The 27087-nt window shown below is 48.8% G+C and overlaps 1 protein-coding gene across 1 annotated transcript in view; it reads right to left on the bottom strand.

Moving 5' to 3' along the window:
- Positions 1-4172: 4172 nt before the first annotated feature.
- The window catches only part of LOC121845162, a 110888-nt gene continuing 87973 nt past the window's right edge, over positions 4173-27087 (bottom strand). The window contains exon 3 of the mRNA XM_042315936.1: positions 4173-5142. Within this exon, the coding sequence (XP_042171870.1) occupies positions 5095-5142 (48 nt within the window). The 3' untranslated portion in view covers positions 4173-5094. The remainder of the gene's footprint in view (positions 5143-27087) is intronic.

Raw genomic sequence — 27087 nt, 5'->3', positions numbered from 1 at the left:
GTTAGGTGAGGTTATAGAGGTTAGGAGGTTATAGAGGGTTAGTTGAGGTTATAGAGGTTAGGTGAGGGTTGTAGAGGGTTAGGTGAGGGTTATAGAGGTTAGGTAAGGGTTATAGAGGTTAGGTGAGGGTTATAGAGGGTTAGGTAAGGGTTATAGAGGGTTACGTAAGTGTTATAGAGGTTATAGAGGGTTTGGTGAGGGTTATAGAGGGTTAGGTAAGGGTTATAGAGGGTAAGGGTTATAGAGGGTTAGGTGAGGTTATAGAGGGTTAGGTGAGTGTTATAGAGGGTTAGGTGAGGGTTATAGAGAGTTAGGTAAGGGTTATAGAGTGTTAGGTGAGGGTTATAGAGGGTTAGGTAAGGGTTATAGAGTGTTAGGTGAGGGTTAGGTAAGGGTTATAGAGGGTTACAGAGGGTTAGGTGAGGGCTATAGAGGGTTAGGTAAGGGTTATAGAGGGTTAGGTAAGGGTTATAGAGGGTTAGGTGAGGTTATAGAGAGTTAGGTAAGGGTTATAGGGGTTAGGTAAGGGTTATAGAGGTTTAGGTGAGGGTTATAGAGGTTAGGTAAGGGTTATTGAGGTTATAGAGGGTTAGGTGAGGTTTATAGGGTTAGGTAAGGGTTATAGAGGGTTAGGTGAGGGTTATACAGGGTTAGGTGAGGGTTATAGAGGTTAGGTGAGGGTTATAGAGGTTATAGAGGGTTAGGTGAGGGTTATAGAGGGTTAGGTAAGGGTTATAGAGGGTCAGGTGAGGTTATAGAGGGTTAGGTAAGGGTTATTGAGGGTTATAGAGGGTTAGGTAAGGGTTATAGAGGTTAGGTGAGGGTTATAGAGGGTTAGGTAAGGGTTATAGAGGGTTAGGTAAGGGTTATAGAGGGTTAGGTGAGGGTTAGATAAGGGTTAGGTGAGGGTTACAGAGGGTTAGGTAAGGGTTATAGAGGGTTAGGTAAGGGTTATAGAGGGTTAGGTAAGGGTTATAGAGGGTTAGGTAAGGGTTATAGAGGGTTAGGTAAGGGTTATAGAGGGTTAGGTAAGGGTTATAGAGGTTTAGGTGAGGTTATAGGGGTTAGGTAAGGGTTATAGAGGGTTACAGAGGGTTAGGTAAGGGTTATAGAGGGTTAGGTAAGGGTTATAGAGGGTTAGGTGAGGGTTATAGAGTGTTAGGTTTACAGACTGCTGGAACATATGATGTGGTTAACTGATATGTAAAATACCTATCCAGGCCCATTTTGTATTATAACAGTACTTCTCTACATATTCACAAACACATGTGTACACACACACACACACCAAAAAAACACACACACACACATAGATTATTTCAAACTGTTTTATTACTCGACACATGGAGGAATTACAACGTTAATATACAAACGCTTTGGAACCTTTCAAAAACCAAAACACGTTATTATCCATGCGACAGACAGTTTAGAGAGGAGGAGCTTATTCCACAAAAAGGGTCCCAGACAGTTTAGAGAGGAGGAGCTTATTCAATGAAAAGGGTCCCAGACAGTTTAGAGAGGAGGAGCTTATTCAACGAAAAGGGTCCCAGACAGTTTAGAGAGGAGGGACTTATACAATGAAAAGGTCCCAGACAGTTTAGAGAGGAGGGGTTTATTCAACAAAAAGGGTCCCAAAATGGCACCCTATTATTCTCTATATAATGTACTACTTTCAAAGTAATAGACTATATAATGCACTATATGCAAAATTCAAAAGTAGTGCACAATATAGTGATAAAGGAATTTATATGTTTAAAGTAATGACTAAAGGATTCCACCCTGAAATCATGTAATTGTATGAAATGTGTTAGAGTAATAATTCCATAATGTGTGTGACTACACCATTGTGTTACTATTTCGCAATATGAGCTGGGTAGAGTTGAGACATTCAAGGCCAACTGAACTGTCGACTTGTTATAACTCTGAAAACTGACAACAGGAAAGAGGGCCCTTGCAAGGCCCCTCTAATCTCGGGAGGAGAGGAAAGGCTAGAAACTGCCAGGCTGGTAGAAAAGTGATAAACTGTGTGTGTAGGTGGGAGTTATAAAATGACTGTGTTTGCATTTTTTTTACTTCAGAGTACTCTGAATAATCGATTTATTGGGGGCTGGGGGCTTTGTCTAATTCTTCATTAACCAGGGTCTTACAATCTTCTGGGAATTGGTCAAAGCTATAGTGATAGTTGAGTTCAACCATTGGGATAAAAATTCAAACAAAATAGTTCTGGAATATTATGTGATGATTCTAGACAGCTCTGTAGTTGTACTCCTCTTGGAACATGAGGAAATGAGCGGAACCTTCTTGAGTTCTAAAGTTCTGTTGCTTTGCCAGTCAGTTAGTTGTGGTCTAACAATGATTGTCTTCAGAGTTCCAAAAAGAACCCTTGTTATAATCCAAGATAACATCATCCATGGTTGAGTTAAATGATGGTCCAACGGTTTGCCCTGGTTTTGGACCTGGTTCACCCTGGTATTGTCCTGGTTTTGGACCTGGTTCACCCTGGTATTGTCCTGGTTTTGGACCTGGTTCACCCTCCTGGTTTTGGACCTGGTTCATCCTGGTTTTGTACCTGGTTCGCCCTGGTATTGTCCAGAACGGTCTGGAGTGGAGAGAGAGGTGAGGCAATAAAGATCCATAGTTTCACATAGGGAGAAGTCCTGGTAGTAGTGGTAGTAGTAGTAGTAGTAGTGTAGTCAAATGTAGTATAGTAGTAGTGTAGTCCACTGTAGTATAGTAGTAGTGTAGTCCACTGTAGTATAGTAGTAGTGTAGTCCACTGTAGTATAGTAGTAGTGTAGTCCACTGGTAGTGTAGTCCACTGTAGTATAGTAGTAGTGTAGTCCACTGGTATGGTAGTAGTGTAGTCCACTGGTATGGTAGTAGTGTAGTCCACTGTAGTATAGTAGTAGTGTAGTCCACTGGTATGGTAGTAGTGTGTAGTCCACTGGTATGGTAGTAGTGTAGTCCACTGGTATAGTAGTAGTGTAGTCCACTGGTTTGGTAGTAGTGTAGTCAACTGGTATGGTAGTAGTGTAGTCCACTGTAGTAGTGTAGTCCACTGGTATGGTAGTAGTAGTAGTGTAGTCCACTGTAGTATGGTAGTAGTGTAGTCCACTGGTATGGTAGTAGTGTAGTCCACTGTAGTATGGTAGTAGTGTAGTCCACTGGTATGGTAGTAGTGTAGTCCACTGTAGTATAGTAGTAGTGTAGTCCACTGGTATGGTAGTAGTGTAGTCCACTGTAGTATGGTAGTAGTGTAGTCCACTGGTATGGTAGTAGTAGTAGTGTAGTCCACTGTAGTATGGTAGTAGTGTAGTCCACTGTAGTATAGTAGTAGTGTAGTCCACTGGTATGGTAGTAGTGTAGTCCACTGGTATGGTAGTAGTGTAGTCCAATGTAGTATAGTAGTAGTGTAGTCCACTGGTATGGTAGTAGTGTAGTCCAATGTAGTATAGTAGTAGTGTAGTCCACTGTAGTATGGTAGTAGTGTAGTCCACTGTAGTATAGTAGTAGTGTAGTCCACTGGTATGGTAGTAGTGTAGTCCACTGTAGTATGGTAGTAGTGTAGTCCACTGGTATGGTAGTAGTGTAGTCCACTGTAGTATGGTAGTAGTGTAGTCCACTGGTATAGTAGTAGTAGTGTAGTCCACTGTAGTATGGTAGTAGTGTAGTCCACTGTAGTATGGTAGTAGTGTAGTCCACTGTAGTATGGTAGTAGTGTAGTCTCACTGTAGTATGGTAGTAGTAGTGTAGTCCACTGTAGTATAGTAGTAGTAGTGTAGTCCACTGTAGTAGTGTAGTCCACTGTAGTATGGTAGTAGTGTAGTCCACTGTAGTATAGTAGTAGTGTAGTCCACTGTAGTATGGTAGTAGTGTAGTCCACTGTAGTATAGTAGTAGTGTAGTCCACTGTAGTATGGTAGTAGTGTAGTCCACTGTAGTATAGTAGTAGTGTAGTCCACTGTAGTATAGTAGTAGTGTAGTCCACTGTAGTATAGTAGTAGTGTAGTCCACTGTAGTATAGTAGTAGTGTAGTCCACTGTAGTATAGTAGTAGTGTAGTCCACTGTAGTATAGTAGTAGTGTAGTCCACTGTAGTATAGTAGTGGTGTAGTCCACTGTAGTATAGTAGTAGTGTATAGTAGTAGTGTAGTCCACTGTAGTATGGTAGTAGTGTAGTCCACTGTAGTATAGTAGTAGTAGGAAAGTATCATGATCAGTGGAGTTGGGAGATCATGGTTAGATCACACTATTCAACCATGGTTATATCACACTATTCAACCGTGGTTAGATCACACTATTCAACCGTGGTTAGATCACACTATTCAACCGTGGTTAGATCACACTATTCAACCGTGGTTAGATCACACTATTCAACCGTGGTTAGATCACACTATTCAACCGTGGTTAGATCACACTATTCAACCGTGGTTAGATCACACTATTCAACCGTGGTTAGATCACACTATTCAACCGTGGTTAGATCACACTATTCAACCGTGGTTAGACCACACTATTCAACCGTGGTTAGATCACACTATTCAACCGTGGTTAGATCACACTATTCAACCGTGGTTAGATCACACTATTCAACCGTGGTTAGATCACACTATTCAACCGTGGTTAGATCAAACTATTCAACCGTGGTTAGATCACACTATTCAACCGTGGTTAGATCACACTATTCAACCGTGGTTAGATCACACTATTCAACCGTGGTTAGATCACACTATTCAACCGTGGTTAGATCACACTATTCAACCGTGGTTAGACCACTGACTGTAAAGTCTCCAAGTTGGGTATGGGTTTGGAGGTATAAGAGCTCTGTCTGTCTGAGTGAGGAGGGGAAGAAGTGCCAATGTGGTCATGTTGAGATTAAGTTGTGGTCACATTGGAGTGAGGTTGTGGTCACATTGGAGTGAGGCTGTGGTCACATTGGAGTGAGGTTGTGGTCACATTGGAGTGAGGTTGTGGTCACATTTGGAGTGAGGTTGTGGTCACATTTGGAGTGAGGTTGTGGTCACATTTGGAGTGAGGTTGTGGTCACATTTGGAGTGAGGTTGTGGTCACATTTGGAGTGAGGTTGTAGTCTGACATCTAGAAGAACCATCTGAAAGCTTCTCCACTGGGCACCGAAGGAGGACTCTGAGGAGACAAGGAAACACACTGTTAGAATACTGGCCAGTGGGAATAGAGACTGGACTGTTAGAATACTGGCCAGTGGGAATAGAGACTGGACTGTTAGAATACTGACCAGTGGGAATAGAGACTGGACTGTTAGAATACTGACCAGTGGGAATAGAGACTGGACTGTTAGAATACTGGCCAGTGGGAATAGAGACTGGCCTGTTAGAATACTGACCAGTGGGAATAGAGACTGGACTGTTAGAATACTGGCCAGTGGGAATAGAGACTGGACTGTTAGAATACTGGCCAGTGGGAATAGAGACTGGACTGTTAGAATACTGGCCAGTGGGAATAGAGACTGGACTGTTAGAATACTGGCCAGTGGGAATAGAGACTGGACTGTTAGAATACTGACCAGTGGGAATAGAGACTGGACTGTTAGAATACTGACCAGTGGGAATAGAGACTGGACTGTTAGAATACTGACCAGTGGGAATAGAGACTGGACTGTTAGAATACTGACCAGTGGGAATAGAGACTGGACTGTTAGAATACTGACCAGTGGGAATAGAGACTGGACTGTTAGAATACTGGCCAGTGGGAATAGAGACTGGACTGTTAGAATACTGACCAGTGGGAATAGAGACTGGACTGTTAGAATACTGACCAGTGGGAATAGAGACTGGACTGTTAGAATACTGACCAGTGGGAATAGAGACTGGACTGTTAGAATACTGGCCAGTGGGAATAGAGGCTGGACTGTTAGAATACTGACCAGTGGGAATAGAGACTGGACTGTTAGAATACTGGCCAGTGGGAATAGAGACTGGACTGTTAGAATACTGACCAGTGGGAATAGAGACTGGACTGTTAGAATACTGGCCAGTGGGAATAGAGACTGGACTGTTAGAATACTGACCAGTGGGAATAGAGACTGGACTGTTAGAATACTGGCCAGTGGGAATAGAGACTGGACTGTTAGAATACTGGCCAGTGGGAATAGAGACTGGACTGTTAGAATACTGGCCAGTGGGAATAGAGACTGGACTGTTAGAATACTGACCAGTGGGAATAGAGACTGGACTGTTAGAATACTGACCAGTGGGAATAGAGACTGGACTGTTAGAATACTGACCAGTGGGAATAGAGACTGGACTGTTAGAATACTGGCCAGTGGGAATAGAGACTGGACTGTTAGAATACTGACCAGTGGGAATAGAGACTGGACTGTTAGAATACTGGCCAGTGGGAATAGAGACTGGACTGTTAGAATACTGGCCAGTGGGAATAGAGACTGGACTGTTAGAATACTGGCCAGTGGGAATAGAGACTGGACTGTTAGAATACTGGCCAGTGGGAATAGAGACTGGACTGTTAGAATACTGACCAGTGGGAATAGAGACTGGACTGTTAGAATACTGACCAGTGGGAATAGAGACTGGACTGTTAGAATACTGGCCAGTGGGAATAGAGACTGGACTGTTAGAATACTGACCAGTGGGAATAGAGACTAGACTGGACTGTTAGAATACTGGCCAGTGGAAATAGAGACTGGACTGTTAGAATACTGACCAGTAGGAATAGAGACTGGACTGGACTGTTAGGAATAGAGACTGGACTGGACTGTTAGAATACTGACCAGTGGGAATAGAGACTGGACTGGACTGTTAGAATACTGACCAGTGGGAATAGAGACTGGACTGGACTGTTAGAATACTGACCAGTGGGAATAGAGACTGGACTGGACTGTTAGAATACTGACCAGTGGGAATAGAGACTGGACTGTTAGAATACTGGCCAGTGGGAATAGAGACTGGACTGTTAGAATACTGGCCAGTGGGAATAGAGACTGGACTGTTAGAATACTGGCCAGTGGGAATAGAGACTGGACTGTTAGAATACTGGCCAGTGGGAATAGAGACTGGACTGTTAGAATACTGGCCAGTGGGAATAGAGACTGGACTGTTAGAATACTGGCCAGTGGGAATAGAGACTGGACTGTTAGAATACTGACCAGTGGGAATAGAGACTGGACTGTTAGAATACTGGCCAGTGGGAATAGAGACTGGACTGTTAGAATACTGACCAGTGGGAATAGAGACTAGACTGGACTGTTAGAATACTGGCCAGTGGAAATAGAGACTGGACTGTTAGAATACTGACCAGTGGGAATAGAGACTGGACTGGACTGTTAGAATACTGACCAGTGGGAATAGAGACTGGACTGGACTGTTAGAATACTGACCAGTGGGAATAGAGACTGGACTGGACTGTTAGAATACTGACCAGTGGGAATAGAGACTGGACTGGACTGTTAGAATACTGACCAGTGGGAATAGAGACTGGACTGTTAGAATACTGGCCAGTGGGAATAGAGACTGGACTGTTAGAATACTGGCCAGTGGGAATAGAGACTGGACTGTTAGAATACTGGCCAGTGGGAATAGATACTGGACTGTTAGAATACTGGCCAGTGGGAATAGAGACTGGACTGTTAGAATACTGGTCAGTGGGAATAGAGACTGGACTGTTAGAATACTGACCAGTGGGAATAGAGACTGGACTGTTAGAATACTGGCCAGTGGGAATAGAGACTGTGACTAGACTGGACTGTTAGAATACTGACCAGTGGGAATAGAACTGTTAGAATACTGACCAGTGGGAATAGAGACTGGACTGTTAGAATACTGACCAGTGGGAATAGAGACTGGACTGTTAGAATACTGGCCAGTGGGAATAGAGACTGGACTGGACTGTTAGAATACTGGCCAGTGGAAATAGAGACTGGACTGTTAGAATACTGACCAGTGGGAATAGAGACTGGACTGGACTGTTAGAATACTGACCAGTGGGAATAGAGACTGGACTGGACTGTTAGAATACTGACCAGTGGGAATAGAGACTGGACTGGACTGTTAGAATACTGACCAGTGGGAATAGAACTGTTAGAATACTGACCAGTGGGAATAGAGACTGGACTGTTAGAATACTGACCAGTGGGAATAGAGACTGGACTGTTAGAATACTGGCCAGTGGGAATAGAGACTGGACTGGACTGTTAGAATACTGACCAGTGGGAATAGAGACTGGACTCTTAGAATACGGACCAGTGGGAATAGAGACTGGACTGTTAGAATACTGACCCGTGGGAATAGAGACTGGACTGTTAGAATACTGACCAGTGGGAATAGAGACTGGACTGTTAGAATTCTGACCAGTGGGAATAGAGAATGGACTCTTAGAATACTGGCCAGTGGGAATAGAGACTGGACTCTTAGAATACGGACCAGTGGAAATAGAGACTGGACTCTTAGAATACGGACCAGTGGCAATAGAGACTGGTAAGAGACATGAGGGTACCATAATGAAGCTTGGGAGGGGCTGAAGCAGGGAACACGATTACATGTGACAGTACTGATAAGGGGAAAAACTGTTGAAGGCTCATATCACTTAGTTCCCTGCTAAGCAATAATTATGCCATGCTTAGCGATAAGGAGGAGACTCCACCCAAAGTGGGGTATGAATACCACCACAGGGGAAGCCATGTCTGTGTCTGAGTTACAGCTGTATCGACCCTTTGGGAACAATTTGACTTGGTCATGCTCCTCTTGGTCATGCTCCTGTCCGTGAGTTATTTACTCTGAAAATTAGAACCTAACAGTTATAACATCTACAGAAAAGACAGGAATGCCAAAGTTGGAGGTGCTGCTGTTTATATTCAGAACCACATTACTGTAAAGCTTAGAGACGATCTCATGTTAAATACTGTTGAAGTCATATGGCTACAGGTTCATTTGCCTAACCTAAAGAACATTCTGGTGGGAAGCTGCTATAGACCACCAAGTGCTAACAGTCAGTATCTGGATAATATGTGTGAAATGCTTGATAATGTATGTGATATCAACAGAGAGGTATATTTTCTGGGTGATTTTCAATACTGACTGGCTTTAATCAAGCTTCCCACTCAAGGAAAAAGCTTCAAACTGTAACCAGTACCTGCAACCTGGTTCAGGTTATCAGTCAACTACCAGGGTAGTTACAAACAGCACAGGAATGAAATCAACATGTATTGATCACATCTTTACTAATGCTGCAGAATTTGGTTTTCAAGCAGTATCCAGATCCATTGGATGTAGTGATTATAATATAGTAGCAATATCTAGGAAAACCAAAGGCTGGGCCTAATATAGTGTATAAGAGGTCAGGCTGGGCCTAATATAGTGTATAAGAGGTCAGGTTGGGCCTAATATAGTGTATAAGAGGTCAGGCTGGGCCTAACATAGTGTATAAGAGGTCAGGCTGGGCCTAATATAGTGTATAAGAGGTCAGGCTGGGCCTAATATAGTGTATAAGAGGTCAGGCTGGGCCTAATATAGTGTATAAGAGGTCAGGCTGGGCCTAATATAGTGTATAAGAGGTCAGTGTATAAGAGGTCAGGCTGGGCCTAATATAGTGTATAAGAGGTCAGGCTGGGCCTAACAGTGTATAAGAGGTCAGGCTGGGCCTAATATAGTGTATAAGAGGTCAGGCTGGGCCTAATATAGTGTATAAGAGGTCAGGCTGGGCCTAATATAGTGTATAAGAGGTCAGGCTGGGCCTAATATAGTGTATAAGAGGTCAGGCTGGGCCTAATATAGTGTATAAGAGGTCAGGCTGGGCTGAATATAGTGTATAAGAGGTCAGGCTGGGCCTAACATAGTAAATAAGAGGTCAGGCTGGGCCTAATATAGTGTATAAGAGGTCAGGCTGGGCCTAATATAGTGTATAAGAGGTCAGGCTGGGCCTAACATAGTAAATAAGAGGTCAGGCTGGGCCTAACATAGTCTATAAGAGGTCATACTGGGCCTAATATAGTGTATAAGAGGTCAGGCTGGGCCTAATATAGTGTATAAGAGGTCAGACTGGGGCCTAATATAGTGTATAAGAGGTCAGGCTGGGCCTAACATAGTAAATAAGAGGTCAGGCTGGGCCTAATATAGTGTATAAGAGGTCAGACTGGGCCTAATATAGTGTATAAGAGGTCAGGCTTGGCCTAATATAGTGTATAAGAGGTCAGGCTGGGCCTAATATAGTGTATAAGAGGTCAGGCTGGGCCTAATATATAGTGTATAAGAGGTCAGGCTGGGCCTAATATAGTGTATAAGAGGTCAGGCTGGGCCTAATATAGTGTATAAGAGGTCAGGCTGGGCCTAACATAGTGTATAAGAGGTCAGGCTGGGCCTAACATAGTGTATAAGAGGTCAGACTGGGCCTAATATAGTGTATAAGAGGTCAGGCTGGGCCTAATATAGTGTATAAGAGGTCAGGCTGGGCCTAATATAGTGTATAAGAGGTCAGGCTGGGCCTAATATAGTGTATAAGAGGTCAGGCTGGGCCTAATATAGTGTATAAGAGGTCAGGCTGGGCCTAATATAGTGTGTAAGAGGTCATACAATACGTTTTGTAGTGATTCATATGTTGTTGATGTAAATAATATTTGTTGGTCTGTGGTGTGTAATGAGCTGCAACCAGTCGCTGCTGGTCTGTGGTGTGTAATGAGCTGCAACCAGTCGCTGCTGGTCTGTGGTGTGTAATGAGGAGCAACCAGGCTGCTGGTCTGTGGTGTGGAATGAGGAGCAACCAGACACTGCTGGCCTGTGGTCTGTAATGAGGAGCAACCAGACACTGCTGGTCTGTGGTGTGTAATGAGGAGCAACCAGACGCTGCTGGTCTGTGGTTTGTAATGAGGAGCAACCAGACGCTGCTGGTCTGTGGTCTGTAATGAGGAGCAACCAGACGCTGCTGGTCTGTGGTGTGTAATGAGGAGCAACCAGACGCTGCTGGTCTGTGGTGAGTAATGAGGAGCAACCAGACGCTGCTGGTCTGTGGTGTGTAATGAGGAGCAACCAGATGCTGGTCTGTGGTGTGTAATGAGGAGCCAGACGCTGCTGGTCTGTGGTGTGTAATGAGGAGCAACCAGACGCTGCTGGTCTGTGGTGTGTAATGAGGAGCAACCAGACGCTGCTGGTCTGTAGTGTGTAATGAGGAGCAGACGCTGCTGGTCTGTGGTGTGTAATGAGGAGCAACCAGATGCTGCTGGTCTGTGGTGTGTAATGACCAGACGCTGCTGGTCTGTAGTGTATAATGAGGAGCAACCAGACGCTGCTGGTCTGTAGTGTGTAATGACCAGACGCTGCTGGTCTGTGGTGTGTAATGCTGCTGGTCTGTAGTGTGTAATGACCAGACGCTGCTGGTCTGTAGTGTGTAATGACCAGACGCTGCTGGTCTGTAGTGTGTAATGACCAGACGCTGCTGGTCTGTAGTGTGTAATGACCAGACGCTTCTGGTCTGTAGTGTGTAATGACCAGACGCTGCTGGTCTGTAGTGTATAATGAGGAGCAACCAGACGCTGCTGGTCTGTGGTGTGTAATGACCAGACGCTGCTGGTCTGTAGTGTGTAATGACCAGACGCTGCTGGTCTGTAGTGTGTAATGACCAGACGCTGCTGGTCTGTGGTGTGTAATGACCAGACGCTGCTGGTCTGTGGTGTGTAATGACCAGACGCTGCTGGTCTGTAGTGTGTAATGACCAGACGCTGCTGGTCTGTGGTGTGTAATGACCAGACGCTGCTGGTCTGTAGTGTGTAATGACCAGACGCTGCTGGTCTGTAGTGTGTAATGACCAGACGCTGCTGGTCTGTGTGTGTAATGACCAGACGCTGCTGGTCTGTGGTGTGTAATGACCAGACGCTGCTGGTCTGTAGTGTGTAATGACCAGACGCTGCTGGTCTGTAGTGTGTAATGACCAGACGCTGCTGGTCTGTGGTGTGTAATGACCAGACGCTGCTGGTCTGTGGTGTGAATGGAGACGCTGCTGGTCTGTAGTGTCTCCTGACCAGACGCTGCTGGTCTGTGGTGTGTAATGACCAGACGCTGCTGGTCTGTCAGTTTGTAATGACCAGACCTATGCTGGTCTGTGTGTCTAAGTGACCAGACGCTGCTGGTCTGTGCTCACAGTGTAATGAGGAGCAGGACCAGACCCCTGCTGGTCTGTAGGTGTCCATGACCAGACGCTGCTGGTCTGTGGTGTTAATGACCAGACGCTGCTGGTCTGTAGTGTGTAATGACCTGACGCTCTGGTCTGTGGTGTGTGACCAGACCTGCTGGTCTGTCTGTTCCAGTGACCAGACGCTGACCTGGCCCTAGGACCAATGACCAGGACTACCTGACATGGTGACTCCTTGCTGTCCCCAGTCCACCTGGCCATGCTGCTGTTCCAGTTTCAACCAGACCTGACTGGTCTGTGCCCAGTTTTCCAGACGCTGCTGGTCTATTGAATGACCAGACGCTGCTGGTCTTGGTGTGTAATGAGGAGCACCTGGCCATGCTGGTCTGTTATAAATCAACCAGACGCTGCTGGTCTGTAGTGACTGGCCATGACCAGACGCTTCTGGTCTGTTGTGTCCTAGGTTTTGCTGGTCTGGGAGTTTTTCTACACCTGCATTGCTTGCCAGACGCTGCTGGTCTGTTTGTTTTGACCAGACGCTGCTGGTCTGTGGTGTGTAATGCTGCTGGTCTGTAGTGTGTATGAATGACCAGACGCTGCTGGTCTGTAGTGTGTAATGACCAGACGCTGCTGGTCTGTGTGTTAATGACCAGACGCTGCTGGTCTGTAGTGTTTGACCAGACGCTGCTGGTCTGTAGTGTTCTAATGACCAGACGCTGCTGGTCTGTGCTGTGTAATGAGGGTTTTAGACGCTGCTGGTCTGTAGTGTGTAATGACCAGACGCTGCTGGTCTGTGGTGTGTAATGACCAGACGCTGCTGGTCTGTAGTGTGTAATGACCAGACGCTGCTGGTCTGTAGTGTGTAATGACCAGACGCTGCTGGTCTGTAGTGTGTAATGACCAGACGCTGCTGGTCTGTAGTGTGTAATGACCAGACGCTGCTGGTCTGTGGTGTGTAATGACCAGACGCTGCTGGTCTGTGGTGTGTAATGACCAGACGCTGCTGGTCTGTAGTGTGTAATGACCAGACGCTGCTGGTCTGTAGTGTGTAATGACCAGACGCTGCTGGTCTGTGGTGTGTAATGACCAGACGCTGCTGGTCTGTAGTGTGTAATGACCAGACGCTGCTGGTCTGTGGTGTGTAATGACCAGACGCTGCTGGTCTGTAGTGTGTAATGACCAGACGCTGCTGGTCTGTGTGTGTAATGACCAGACGCTGCTGGTCTGTGGTGTGTAATGACCAGACGCTGCTGGTCTGTGGTGTGTAATGAGGAGCAACCAGACGCTGCTGGTCTGTGGTGTGTAATGAGGAGCAACCAGACGCTGCTGGTCTGTGGTGTGTAATGAGGAGCACCAGACGCTGCTGGTCTGTAGTGTGTAATGACCAGACGCTGCTGGTCTGTGTGTGTAATGAGGAGCAACCAGACGCTGCTGGTCTGTGGTGTGTAATGACCAGACGCTGCTGGTCTGTAATGAGGTAATGACCAGACGCTGCTGGTCTGTGGTGTAATGAATGACCAGACGCTGCTGGTCTGTGGTGTGTAATGCTGCTGGTCTGTAGTGTGTAATGACCAGACGCTGCTGGTCTGTAGTGTGTAATGACCAGACGCTGCTGGTCTGTGGTGTGTAATGACCAGACGCTGCTGGTCTGTGTGTGTAATGACCAGACGCTGCTGGTCTGTGGTGTGTAATGACCAGACGCTGCTGGTCTGTAGTGTGTAATGAGGAGCAACCAGACGCTGCTGGTCTGTAGTGTGTAATGACCAGACCAGACTGCTGGTCTGTGGTGTGTAATGCTGCTGGTCTGTAGTGTAATGACCAGACGCTGCTGGTCTGTAGTGTGTAATGACCAGACGCTGCTGGTCTGTAGTGTGTAATGACCAGACACTGCTGGTCTGTAGTGTGTAATGACCAGACGCTGCTGGTCTGTGGTGTGTAATGACCCAGACGCTGCTGGTCTGTAGTGTGTAATGACCAGACGCTGCTGGTCTGTAGTGTAATGACCAGACGCTGCTGGTCTGTAGTGTGTAATGACCAGACGCTGCTGGTCTGTAGTGTGTAATGACCAGACGCTGCTGGTCTGTGGTGTGTAATGACCAGACGCTGCTGGTCTGTAGTGTGTAATGACCAGACGCTGCTGGTCTGTGGTGTGTAATGCTGCTGGTCTGTAAATGACCAGACGCTGCTGGTCTGTAGTGTGTAATGACCAGACGCTGCTGGTCTGTAGTGTGTAATGACCAGACGCTGCTGGTCTGTAGTGTGTAATGACCAGACGCTGCTGGTCTGTAGTGTGTAATGACCAGACGCTGCTGGTCTGTGGTGTGTAATGACCAGACGCTGCTGGTCTGTAGTGTGTAATGACCAGACGCTGCTGGTCTGTGGTGTGTAATGACCAGACGCTGCTGGTCTGTGTGTGTAATGACCAGACGCTGCTGGTCTGTGGTGTGTAATGACCAGACCAGACTGCTGGTCTGTAGTGTAATGAATGACCAGACGCTGCTGGTCTGTAGTGTGTAATGACCAGACGCTGCTGGTCTGTAGTGTGTAATGACCCAGACGCTGCTGGTCTGTAGTGTGTAATGACCAGACGCTGCTGGTCTGTGGTGTGTAATGACCAGACGCTGCTGGTCTGTAGTGTGTAATGACCAGACGCTGCTGGTCTGTAGTGTGTAATGACCAGACGCTGCTGGTCTGTAGTGTGTAATGACCAGACAGCTGCTGGTCTGTAGTGTGGGATGACCAGACGCTGCTGGTCTGTGGTGTGTAATGAGGAGCAACCAGACGCTGCTGGTCTGTAGTGTGTAATGACCAGACGCTGCTGGTCTGTGGTGTGTAATGACCAGACGCTGCTGGTCTGTAGTGTGTAATGACCAGACGCTGCTGGTCTGTAGTGTGTAATGACCAGACGCTGCTGGTCTGTGGTGTGTAATGACCAGACGCTGCTGGTCTGTGGTGTGTAATGACCAGACGCTGCTGGTCTGTAGTGTGTAATGACCAGACGCTGCTGGTCTGTAGTGTGTAATGACCAGACGCTGCTGGTCTGTGTGTGTAATGACCAGACGCTGCTGGTCTGTAGTGTGTAATGACCAGACGCTGCTGGTCTGTGGTGTGTAATGAGGAGCAACCAGACGCTGCTGGTCTGTGGTGTGTAATGAGGAGCAACCAGACGCTGCTGGTCTGTAGTGTGTAATGACCAGACGCTGCTGGTCTGTGGTGTGTAATGCTGCTGGTCTGTAGTGTGTAATGACCAGACGCTGCTGGTCTGTAGTGTGTAATGACCAGACGCTGCTGGTCTGTGGTGTGTAATGCTGCTGGTCTGTAGTGTGTAATGACCAGACGCTGCTGGTCTGTAGTGTGTAATGACCAGACGCTGCTGGTCTGTGGTGTGTAATGCTGCTGGTCTGTAGTGTGTAATGACCAGACGCTGCTGGTCTGTAGTGTGTAATGACCAGACGCTGCTGGTCTGTAGTGTATAATGAGGAGCAACCAGACGCTGCTGGTCTGTAGTGTGTAATGACCAGACGCTGCTGGTCTGTAGTGTGTAATGACCAGACGCTGCTGGTCTGTAGTGTGTAATGACCAGACGCTGCTGGTCTGTAGTGTGTAATGACCAGACGCTGCTGGTCTGTAGTGTGTAATGACCAGACGCTGCTGGTCTGTAGTGTGTAATGACCAGACGCTGCTGGTCTGTGGTGTGTAATGACCAGACGCTGCTGGTCTGTAGTGTGTAATGACCAGACGCTGCTGGTCTGTAGTGTGTAATGACCAGACGCTGCTGGTCTGTGGTGTGTAATGACCAGACGCTGCTGGTCTGTAGTGTGTAATGACCAGACGCTGCTGGTCTGTAGTGTGTAATGACCAGACGCTGCTGGTCTGTGGTGTGTAATGAGGAGCAACCAGACGCTGCTGGTCTGTGGTGTGTAATGAGGAGCAACCAGACGCTGCTGGTCTGTGGTGTGTAATGAGGAGCAACCAGACGCTGCTGGTCTGTAGTGTGTAATGACCAGACGCTGCTGGCCTGTAGTGTGTAATGACCAGACAGTGCTGGTCTGTAGTGTGTAATGACCAGACGCTGCTGGTCTGTGGTGTGTAATGACCAGACGCTGCTGGTCTGTAGTGTGTAATGACCAGACGCTGCTGGTCTGTGGTGTGTAATGCTGCTGGTCTGTAGTGTGTAATGACCAGACGCTGCTGGTCTGTAGTGTGTAATGACCAGACGCTGCTGGTCTGTAGTGTGTAATGACCAGACGCTGCTGGTCTGTAGTGTGTAATGACCAGACGCTGCTGGTCTGTAGTGTGTAATGACCAGACGCTGCTGGTCTGTAGTGTGTAATGAGGAGCAACAGACGCTGCTGGTCTGTAGTGTGTAATGACCAGACGCTGCTGGTCTGTGGTGTGTAATGCTGCTGGTCTGTAGTGTGTAATGACCAGACGCTGCTGGTCTGTAGTGTGTAATGACCAGACGCTGCTGGTCTGTAGTGTGTAATGACCAGACGCTGCTGGTCTGTAGTGTGTAATGACCAGACGCTGCTGGTCTGTAGTGTGTAATGACCAGACGCTGCTGGTCTGTAGTGTGTAATGACCAGACGCTGCTGGTCTGTAGTGTGTAATGACCAGACGCTGCTGGTCTGTAGTGTGTAATGACCAGACGCTGCTGGTCTGTAGTGTGTAATGACCAGACAGCGCTGCTGGTCTGTAGTGTGTAATGACCAGACGCTGCTGGTCTGTGGTGTGTAATGACCAGACGCTGCTGGTCTGTAGTGTGTAATGACCAGACGCTGCTGGTCTGTGGTGTGTAATGAGCTGGTCTGTAGTGTGTAATGACCAGACGCTGCTGGTCTGTAGTGTGTAATGACCAGACGCTGCTGGTCTGTAGTGTGTAATGACCAGACGCTGCTGGTCTGTAGTGTGTAATGACCAGACGCTGCTGGTCTGTAGTGTGTAATGACCAGACGCTGCTGGTCTGTAGTGTGTAATGACCAGACACTGCTGGTCTGTAGTGTGTAATGACCAGACGCTGCTTGTCTGTGGTGTGTAATGACCAGACGCTGCTGGTCTGTAGTGTGTAATGACCAGACGCTGCTGGTCTGTAGTGTGTAATGACCAGACGCTGCTGGTCTGTAGTGTGTAATGACCAGACAGTGCTGGTCTGTAGTGTGTAATGACCAGACGCTGCTGGTCTGTGGTGTGTAATGACCAGACGCTGCTGGTCTGTGGTGTGTAATGCTGCTGGTCTGTAGTGTGTAATGACCAGACGCTGCTGGTCTGTGGTGTGTAATGACCAGATGCTGCTGGTCTGTAGTGTGTAATGACCCGACGCTGCTGGTCTGTAGTGTGTAATGACCAGACGCTGCTGGTCTGTAGTGTGTAATGACCAGACGCTGCTGGTCTGTAGTGTGTAATGACCAGACGCTGCTGGTCTGTAGTGTGTAATGACCAGACGCTGCTGGTCTGTAGTGTGTAATGACCAGACGCTGCTGGTCTGTGGTGTGTAATGACCAGACGCTGCTGGTCTGTAGTGTGTAATGACCAGACGCTGCTGGTCTGTGTGTGTAATGACCAGACGCTGCTGGTCTGTAGTGTGTAATGACCAGACGCTGCTGGTCTGTAGTGTGTAATGACCAGACGCTGCTGGTCTGTAGTGTGTAATGACCAGACGCTGCTGGTCTGTGGTGTGTAATGAGGAGCAACCAGACGCTGCTGGTCTGTGGTGTGTAATGAGGAGCAACAGACGCTGCTGGTCTGTGGTGTGTAATGAGGAGCAACCAGACGCTGCTGGTCTGTAGTGTGTAATGACCAGACGCTGCTGGTCTGTAGTGTGTAATGAGGACAACCAGACGCTGCTGGTCTGTAGTGTGTAATGACCAGACGCTGCTGGTCTGTGGTGTGTAATGACCAGACGCTGCTGGTCTGTAGTGTGTAATGACCAGACGCTGCTGGTCTGTGGTGTGTAATGCTGCTGGTCTGTAGTGTGTAATGACCAGACGCTGCTGGTCTGTAGTGTGTAATGACCAGACGCTGCTGGTCTGTAGTGTGTAATGACCAGACGCTGCTGGTCTGTAGTGTGTAATGACCAGACGCTGCTGGTCTGTAGTGTGTAATGACCAGACGCTGCTGGTCTGTAGTGTATAATGAGGAGCAACCAGACGCTGCTGGTCTGTAGTGTGTAATGACCAGACGCTGCTGGTCTGTGGTGTGTAATGCTGCTGGTCTGTAGTGTGTAATGACCAGACGCTGCTGGTCTGTAGTGTGTAATGACCAGACGCTGCTGGTCTGTAGTGTGTAATGACCAGACGCTGCTGGTCTGTAGTGTGTAATGACCAGACGCTGCTGGTCTGTAGTGTGTAATGACCAGACGCTGCTGGTCTGTGGTGTGTAATGACCAGACGCTGCTGGTCTGTAGTGTGTAATGACCAGACGCTGCTGGTCTGTAGTGTGTAATGACCAGAACGCTGCTGGTCTGTAGTGTGTAATGACCAGACGCTGCTGGTCTGTAGTGTGTAATGACCAGACGCTGCTGGTCTGTAGTGTGTAATGACCAGACGCTGCTGGTCTGTAGTGTGTAATGACCAGACGCTGCTGGTCTGTGGTGTGTAATGACTGCTGGTCTGTAGTGTGTAATGACCAGACGCTGCTGGTCTGTAGTGTGTAATGACCAGACGCTGCTGGTCTGTAGTGTGTAATGACCAGACGCTGCTGGTCTGTAGTGTGTAATGACCAGACGCTGCTGGTCTGTAGTGTGTAATGACCAGACGCTGCTGGTCTGTAGTGTGTAATGACCAGACGCTGCTGGTCTGTAGTGTGTAATGACCAGACGCTGCTGGTCTGTGGTGTGTAATGACCAGACGCTGCTGGTCTGTAGTGTGTAATGACCAGACGCTGCTGGTCTGTAGTGTGTAATGACCAGACGCTGCTGGTCTGTAGTGTGTAATGACCAGACGCTGCTGGTCTGTAGTGTGTAATGAGGAGCAACCAGACGCTGCTGGTCTGTGGTGTGTAATGAGGAGCAACCAGACGCTTCTGGTCTGTAGTGTGTAATGACCAGACGCTGCTGGTCTGTGTTGTGTAATGACCAGACGCTGCTGGTCTGTAGTGTGTAATGACCAGACGCTGCTGGTCTGTAGTGTGTAATGACCAGACGCTGCTGGTCTGTGGTGTGTAATGACCAGACGCTGCTGGTCTGTAGTGTGTAATGACCAGACGCTGCTGGTCTGTAGTGTGTAATGACCAGACGCTGCTGGTCTGTAGTGTGTAATGACCAGACGCTGCTGGTCTGTAGTGTGTAATGACCAGACGCTGCTGGTCTGTGGTGTGTAATGAGGAGCAACCAGACGCTGCTGGTCTGTGGTGTGTAATGAGGAGCAACCAGACGCTGCTGGTCTGTAGTGTGTAATGACCAGACGCTGCTGGTCTGTGGTGTGTAATGCTGCTGGTCTGTAGTGTGTAATGACCAGACGCTGCTGGTCTGTAGTGTGTAATGACCAGACGCTGCTGGTCTGTGTGTGTAATGCTGCTGGTCTGTAGTGTGTAATGACCAGACGCTGCTGGTCTGTAGTGTGTAATGACCAGACGCTGCTGGTCTGTAGTGTGTAATGACCAGACGCTGCTGGTCTGTAGTGTGTAATGACCAGACGCTGCTGGTCTGTAGTGTGTAATGACCAGACGCTGCTGGTCTGTAGTGTATAATGAGGAGCAACCAGACGCTGCTGGTCTGTAGTGTGTAATGACCAGACGCTGCTGGTCTGTAGTGTGTAATGACCAGACGCTGCTGGTCTGTAGTGTGTAATGACCAGACGCTGCTGGTCTGTAGTGTAATAGACGCTGCTGGTCTGTAGTGAGCAACCAGACGCTGCTGGTCTGTAGTGTGTAATGACCAGACGCTGCTGGTCTGTGGTGTGTAATGCTGCTGGTCTGTAGTGTGTAATGACCAGACGCTGCTGGTCTGTAGTGTGTAATGAACAGACGCTGCTAGGCTGTAGTGTGTAATGACCAGACGCTGCTGGTCTGTAGTGTGTAATGACCAGACGCTGCTGGTATGTAGTGTGTAATGACCAGACGCTGCTGGTCTGTAGTGTGTAATGACCAGACGCTGCTGGTCTGTGGTGTGTAATGACCAGACGCTGCTGGTCTGTGGTGTGTAATGAGGAGCAACCAGACGCTGCTGGTCTGTGGTGTGTAATGAGGAGCAACCAGACGCTGCTGGTCTGTGGTGTGGAATGAGGAGCAACCAGACGCTGCTGGTCTGTGGTGTGTAATGAGGAGCCAGACGCTGCTGGTCTGTAGTGTGTAATGACCAGACGCTGCTGGTCTGTAGTGTGTAATGACCAGACGCTGCTGGTCTGTAGTGTGTAATGACCAGACGCTGCTGGTCTGTAGTGTGTAATGACCAGACGCTGCTGGTCTGTAGTGTGTAATGACCAGACGCTGCTGGTCTGTAGTGTGTAATGACCAGACGCTGCTGGTCTGTAGTGTGTAATGACCAGACGCTGCTGGTCTGTAGTGTGTAATGACCAGACGCTGCTGGTCTGTAGTGTGTAATGACCAGACGCTGCTGGTCTGTGGTGTGTAATGACCAGACGCTGCTGGTCTGTAGTGTGTAATGACCAGACGCTGCTGGTCTGTAGTGTGTAATGACCAGACGCTGCTGGTCTGTAGTGTGTAATGACCAGACAGTGCTGGTCTGTAGTGTGGGAATGACCAGACGCTGCTGGTCTGTGGTGTGTAATGAGGAGCAACCAGACGCTGCTGGTCTGTAGTGTGTAATGACCAGACGCTGCTGGTCTGTGTGTGTAATGACCAGACGCTGCTGGTCTGTAGTGTGTAATGACCAGACACTGCTGGTCTGTAGTGTGTAATGACCAGACGCTGCTGGTCTGTGGTGTGTAATGACCAGACGCTGCTGGTCTGTAGTGTGTAATGACCAGACGCTGCTGGTCTGTAGTGTGTAATGACCAGACGCTGCTGGTCTGTAGTGTGTAATGACCAGACGCTGCTGGTCTGTAGTGTGTAATGACCAGACGCTGCTGGTCTGTAGTGTGTAATGACCAGACGCTGCTGGTCTGTAGTGTGTAATGACCAGACGCTGCTGGTCTGTGTTGTGTAATGACCAGACGCTGCTGGTCTGTAGTGTGTAATGACCAGACGCTGCTGGTCTGTAGTGTGTAATGACCAGACGCTGCTGGTCTGTAGTGTGTAATGACCAGACGCTGCTGGTCTGTGGTGTGTAATGAGGAGCAACCAGACGCTGCTGTTCTGTGGTGTGTAATGAGGAGCAACCAGATGCTGCTGGTCTGTGGTGTGTAAAGAGGAGCAACCAGACGCTTCTGGTCTGTAGTGTGTAATGACCAGACGCTGCTGGTCTGTAGTGTATAATGAGGAGCAACCAGACGCTGCTGGTCTGTAGTGTGTAATGACCAGACGCTGCTGGTCTGTGGTGTGTAATGCTGCTGGTCTGTAGTGTGTAATGACCAGACGCTGCTGGTCTGTGGTGTGTAATGCTGCTGGTCTGTAGTGTGTAATGACCAGACGCTGCTGGTCTGTAGTGTGTAATGACCAGACGCTGCTTGTCTGTAGTGTGTAATGACCAGACGCTGCTGGTCTGTAGTGTGTAATGACCAGACGCTTCTGGTCTGTAGTGTGTAATGACCAGACGCTGCTGGTCTGTAGTGTATAATGAGGAGCAACCAGACGCTGCTGGTCTGTAGTGTGTAATGACCAGACGCTGCTGGTCTGTGGTGTGTAATGCTGCTGGTCTGTAGTGTGTAATGACCAGACGCTGCTGGTCTGTAGTGTGTAATGACCAGACGCTGCTGGTCTGTAGTGTGTAATGACCAGACGCTGCTGGTCTGTAGTGTGTAATGACCAGACGCTGCTGGTCTGTAGTGTGTAATGACCAGACGCTGCTGGTCTGTAGTGTGTAATGACCAGACGCTGCTGGTCTGTAGTGTGTAATGACCAGACGCTGCTGGTCTGTAGTGTGTAATGACCAGACGCTGCTGGTCTGTAGTGTGTAATGACCAAACGCTGCTGGTCTGTAGTGTGTAATGACCAGACAGTGCTGGTCTGTAGTGTGTAATGACCAGACGCTGCTGGTCTGTGGTGTGTAATGACCAGACGCTGCTGGTCTGTAGTGTGTAATGACCAGACGCTGCTGGTCTGTGGTGTGTAATGCTGCTGGTCTGTAGTGTGTAATGACCAGACGCTGCTGGTCTGTAGTGTGTAATGACCAGACGCTGCTGGTCTGTAGTGTGTAATGACCAGACGCTGCTGGTCTGTAGTGTGTAATGACCAGACGCTGCTGGTCTGTAGTGTGTAATGACCAGACGCTGCTGGTCTGTAGTGTGTAATGACCAGACACTGCTGGTCTGTAGTGTGTAATGACCAGACGCTGCTGGTCTGTGGTGTGTAATGACCAGACGCTGCTGGTCTGTAGTGTGTAATGACCAGACGCTGCTGGTCTGTAGTGTGTAATGACCAGACGCTGCTGGTCTGTAGTGTGTAATGACCAGACAGTGCTGGTCTGTAGTGTGGAATGACCAGACGCTGCTGGTCTGTGGTGTGTAATGAGGAGCAACCAGACGCTGCTGGTCTGTAGTGTGTAATGACCAGACGCTGCTGGTCTGTGGTGTGTAATGACCAGACGCTGCTGGTCTGTAGTGTGTAATGACCAGACACTGCTGGTCTGTAGTGTGTAATGACCAGACGCTGCTGGTCTGTGGTGTGTAATGACCAGACGCTGCTGGTCTGTAGTGTGTAATGACCAGACGCTGCTGGTCTGTAGTGTGTAATGACCAGACGCTGCTGGTCTGTAGTGTGTAATGACCAGACGCTGCTGGTCTGTAGTGTGTAATGACCAGACGCTGCTGGTCTGTGGTGTGTAATGAGGAGCAACCAGACGCTGCTGGTCTGTGGTGTGTAATGAGGAGCAACCAGACGCTGCTGGTCTGTAGTGTGTAATGACCAGACACTGCTGGTCTGTGGTGTGTAATGACCAGACGCTGCTTGTCTGTAGTGTGTAATGACCAGACGCTGCTGGTCTGTAGTGTGTAATGACCAGATGCTGCTGGTCTGTGGTGTGTAATGCTGCTGGTCTGTAGTGTGTAATGACCAGACGCTGCTGGTCTGTAGTGTGTAATGACCAGACGCTGCTGGTCTGTAGTGTGTAATGACCAGACGCTGCTGGTCTGTAGTGTGTAATGACCAGACGCTGCTGGTCTGTAGTGTGTAATGACCAGACGCTGCTGGTCTGTAGTGTATAATGACCAGACGCTGCTGGTCTGTAGTGTGTAATGACCAGACGCTGCTGGTCTGTAGTGTGTAATGACCAGACGCTGCTGGTCTGTAGTGTGTAATGACCAGACGCTGCTGGTCTGTAGTGTATAATGAGGAGCAACCAGACGCTGCTGGTCTGTAGTGTGTAATGACCAGACGCTGCTGGTCTGTGGTGTGTAATGCTGCTGGTCTGTAGTGTGTAATGACCAGACGCTGCTGGTCTGTAGTGTGTAATGACCAGACGCTGCTGGTCTGTAGTGTGTAATGACCAGACGCTGCTGGTCTGTAGTGTGTAATGACCAGACGCTGCTGGTCTGTAGTGTGTAATGACCAGACGCTGCTGGTCTGTAGTGTGTAATGACCAGACGCTGCTGGTCTGTAGTGTGTAATGACCAGACGCTGCTGGTCTGTGGTGTGTAATGAGGAGCAACCAGACGCTGCTGGTCTGTAGTGTGTAATGAGGAGCAACCAGACGCTGCTGGTCTGTGGTGTGGAATGAGGAGCAACCAGACGCTGCTGGTCTGTGGTGTGTAATGAGGAGCAACCAGACGCTGCTGGTCTGTAGTGTGTAATGACCAGACGCTGCTGGTCTGTAGTGTGTAATGACCAGACGCTGCTGGTCTGTAGTGTGTAATGACAAGACGCTGCTGGTCTGTAGTGTGTAATGACCAGACGCTGCTGGTCTGTAGTGTGTAATGACCAGACGCTGCTGGTCTGTAGTGTGTAATGACCAGACGCTGCTGGTCTGTAGTGTGTAATGACCAGACGCTGCTGGTCTGTAGTGTGTAATGACCAGACACTGCTGGTCTGTAGTGTGTAATGACCAGACGCTGCTGGTCTGTGGTGTGTAATGACCAGACGCTGCTGGTCTGTAGTGTGTAATGACCAGAAGCTGCTGGTCTGTAGTGTGTAATGACCAGACGCTGCTTGTCTGTAGTGTGTAATGACCAGACAGTGCTGGTCTGTAGTGTGTAATGACCAGACGCTGCTGGTCTGTGGTGTGTAATGAGGAGCAACCAGACGCTGCTGGTCTGTGGTGTGTAATGAGGAGCAACCAGACGCTGCTGGTCTGTAGTGTGTAATGACCAGACGCTGCTGGTCTGTGGTGTAATGCTGCTGGTCTGTAGTGTGTAATGACCAGACGCTGCTGGTCTGTAGTGTGTAATGACCAGACGCTGCTGGTCTGTGGTGTGTAATGCTGCTGGTCTGTAGTGTGTAATGACCAGACGCTGCTGGTCTGTAGTGTGTAATGACCAGACGCTGCTGGTCTGTAGTGTGTAATGACCAGACGCTGCTGGTCTGTAGTGTGTAATGACCAGACGCTGCTGGTCTGTAGTGTGTAATGACCAGACGCTGCTGGTCTGTAGTGTATAATGACCAGACGCTGCTGGTCTGTAGTGTGTAATGACCAGACGCTGCTGGTCTGTAGTGTGTAATGACCAGACGCTGCTGGTCTGTAGTGTGTAATGACCAGACGCTGCTGGTCTGTAGTGTGTAATGACCAGACGCTGCTGGTCTGTAGTGTGTAATGACCAGACGCTGCTGGTCTGTAGTGTGTAATGACCAGACGCTGCTGGTCTGTGGTGTGTAATGACCAGACGCTGCTGGTCTGTAGTGTGTAATGACCAGACGCTGCTGGTCTGTAGTGTGTAATGACCAGACGCTGCTGGTCTGTAGTGTGTAATGACCAGACGCTGCTGGTCTGTAGTGTGTAATGACCAGACGCTGCTGGTCTGTAGTGTGTAATGACCAGACGCTGCTGGTCTGTGGTGTGTAATGAGGAGCAACCAGACGCTGCTGGTCTGTGGTGTGTATTGAGGAGCAACCAGACGCTGCTGGTCTGTGGTGTGTAATGAGGAGCAACCAGACGCTGCTGGTCTGTAGTGTGTAATGACCAGATGCTGCTGGTCTGTAGTGTATAATGAGGAGCAACCAGACGCTGCTGGTCTGTAGTGTGTAATGACCAGACGCTGCTGGTCTGTGGTGTGTAATGACCAGATGCTGCTGGTCTGTAGTGTGTAATGACCAGACGCTGCTGGTCTGTGGTGTGTAATGCTGCTGGTCTGTAGTGTGTAATGACCAGACGCTGCTGGTCTGTAGTGTGTAATGACCAGACGCTGCTGGTCTGTAGTGTGTAATGACCAGACGCTGCTGGTCTGTAGTGTGTAATGACCAGACGCTGCTGGTCTGTAGTGTGTAATGACCAGACGCTGCTGGTCTGTAGTGTATAATGAGGAGCAACCAGACGCTGCTGGTCTGTAGTGTGTAATGACCAGACGCTGGTCTGTGGTGTGTAATGCTGCTGGTCTGTAGTGTGTAATGACCAGACGCTGCTGGTCTGTAGTGTGTAATGACCAGACGCTGCTGGTCTGTAGTGTGTAATGACCAGACGCTGCTGGTCTGTAGTGTGTAATGACCAGACACTGCTGGTCTGTAGTGTGTAATGACCAGACGCTGCTGGTCTGGTGTGTAATGTGCTGGTCTGTAAATGACCAGACGCTGCTGGTCTGTAGTGTGTAATGACCAGACGCTGCTGGTCTGTAGTGTGTAATGACCAGACGCTGCTGGTCTGTAGTGTGTAATGACCAGACAGTGCTGGTCTGTAGTGTGTAATGACCAGACGCTGCTGGTCTGTGGTGTGTAATGACCAGACGCTGCTGGTCTGTAGTGTGTAATGACCAGACGCTGCTGGTCTGTGGTGTGTAATGCTGCTGGTCTGTAGTGTGTAATGACCAGACGCTGCTGGTCTGTAGTGTGTAATGACCAGACGCTGCTGGTCTGTAGTGTGCTGGTCTGTAGTAATGACCAGACACTGCTGGTCTGTAGTGTGTAATGACCAGACGCTGCTGGTCTGTAGTGTGTAATGACCAGACGCTGCTGGTCTGTAGTGTGTAATGACCAGACACTGCTGGTCTGTAGTGTGTAATGACCAGACGCTGCTGGTCTGTGGTGTGTAATGACCAGACGCTGCTGGTCTGTAGTGTGTAACCAGACGCTGCTGGTCTGTAGTGTGTAATGACCAGACGCTGCTGGTCTGTAGTGTGTAATGACCAGACGCTGCTGGTCTGTAGTGTGTAATGACCAGACGCTGCTGGTCTGTAGTGTGAGGAATGACCAGACGCTGCTGGTCTGTAGTGTGTAATGACCAGACGCTGCTGGTCTGTAGTGTGTAATGACCAGACGCTGCTGGTCTGTGGTGTGTAATGACCAGACGCTGCTGGTCTGTAGTGTGTAATGACCAGACGCTGCTGGTCTGTAGTGTGTAATGACCAGACGCTGCTGGTCTGTGGTGTGTAATGACCAGACGCTGCTGGTCTGTAGTGTGTAATGACCAGAAGCTGCTGGTCTGTAGTGTGTAATGACCAGACGCTGCTGGTCTGTAGTGTGTAATGACCAGACAGTGCTGGTCTGTAGTGTGTAATGACCAGACGCTGCTGGTCTGTGGTGTGTCATGAGGAGCAACCAGACGCTGCTGGTCTGTGGTGTGTAATGAGGAGCAACCAGACGCTGCTGGTCTGTAGTGTGTAATGACCAGACGCTGCTGGTCTGTGGTGTGTAATGCTGCTGGTCTGTAGTGTGTAATGACCAGACGCTGCTGGTCTGTAGTGTGTAATGACCAGACGCTGCTGTCTGTGGTGTGTAATGCTGCTGGTCTGTAGTGTGTAATGACCAGACGCTGCTGGTCTGTAGTGTGTAATGACCAGACGC

This window comes from Oncorhynchus tshawytscha, unplaced genomic scaffold, assembly GCF_018296145.1.
Source record: "Oncorhynchus tshawytscha isolate Ot180627B unplaced genomic scaffold, Otsh_v2.0 Un_scaffold_6023_pilon_pilon, whole genome shotgun sequence".
NCBI lineage: Eukaryota > Metazoa > Chordata > Actinopteri > Salmoniformes > Salmonidae > Oncorhynchus > Oncorhynchus tshawytscha.
Note: the sequence above shows the minus strand (reverse complement) of the source record. Positions and strands in the feature narration are given on the sequence as shown.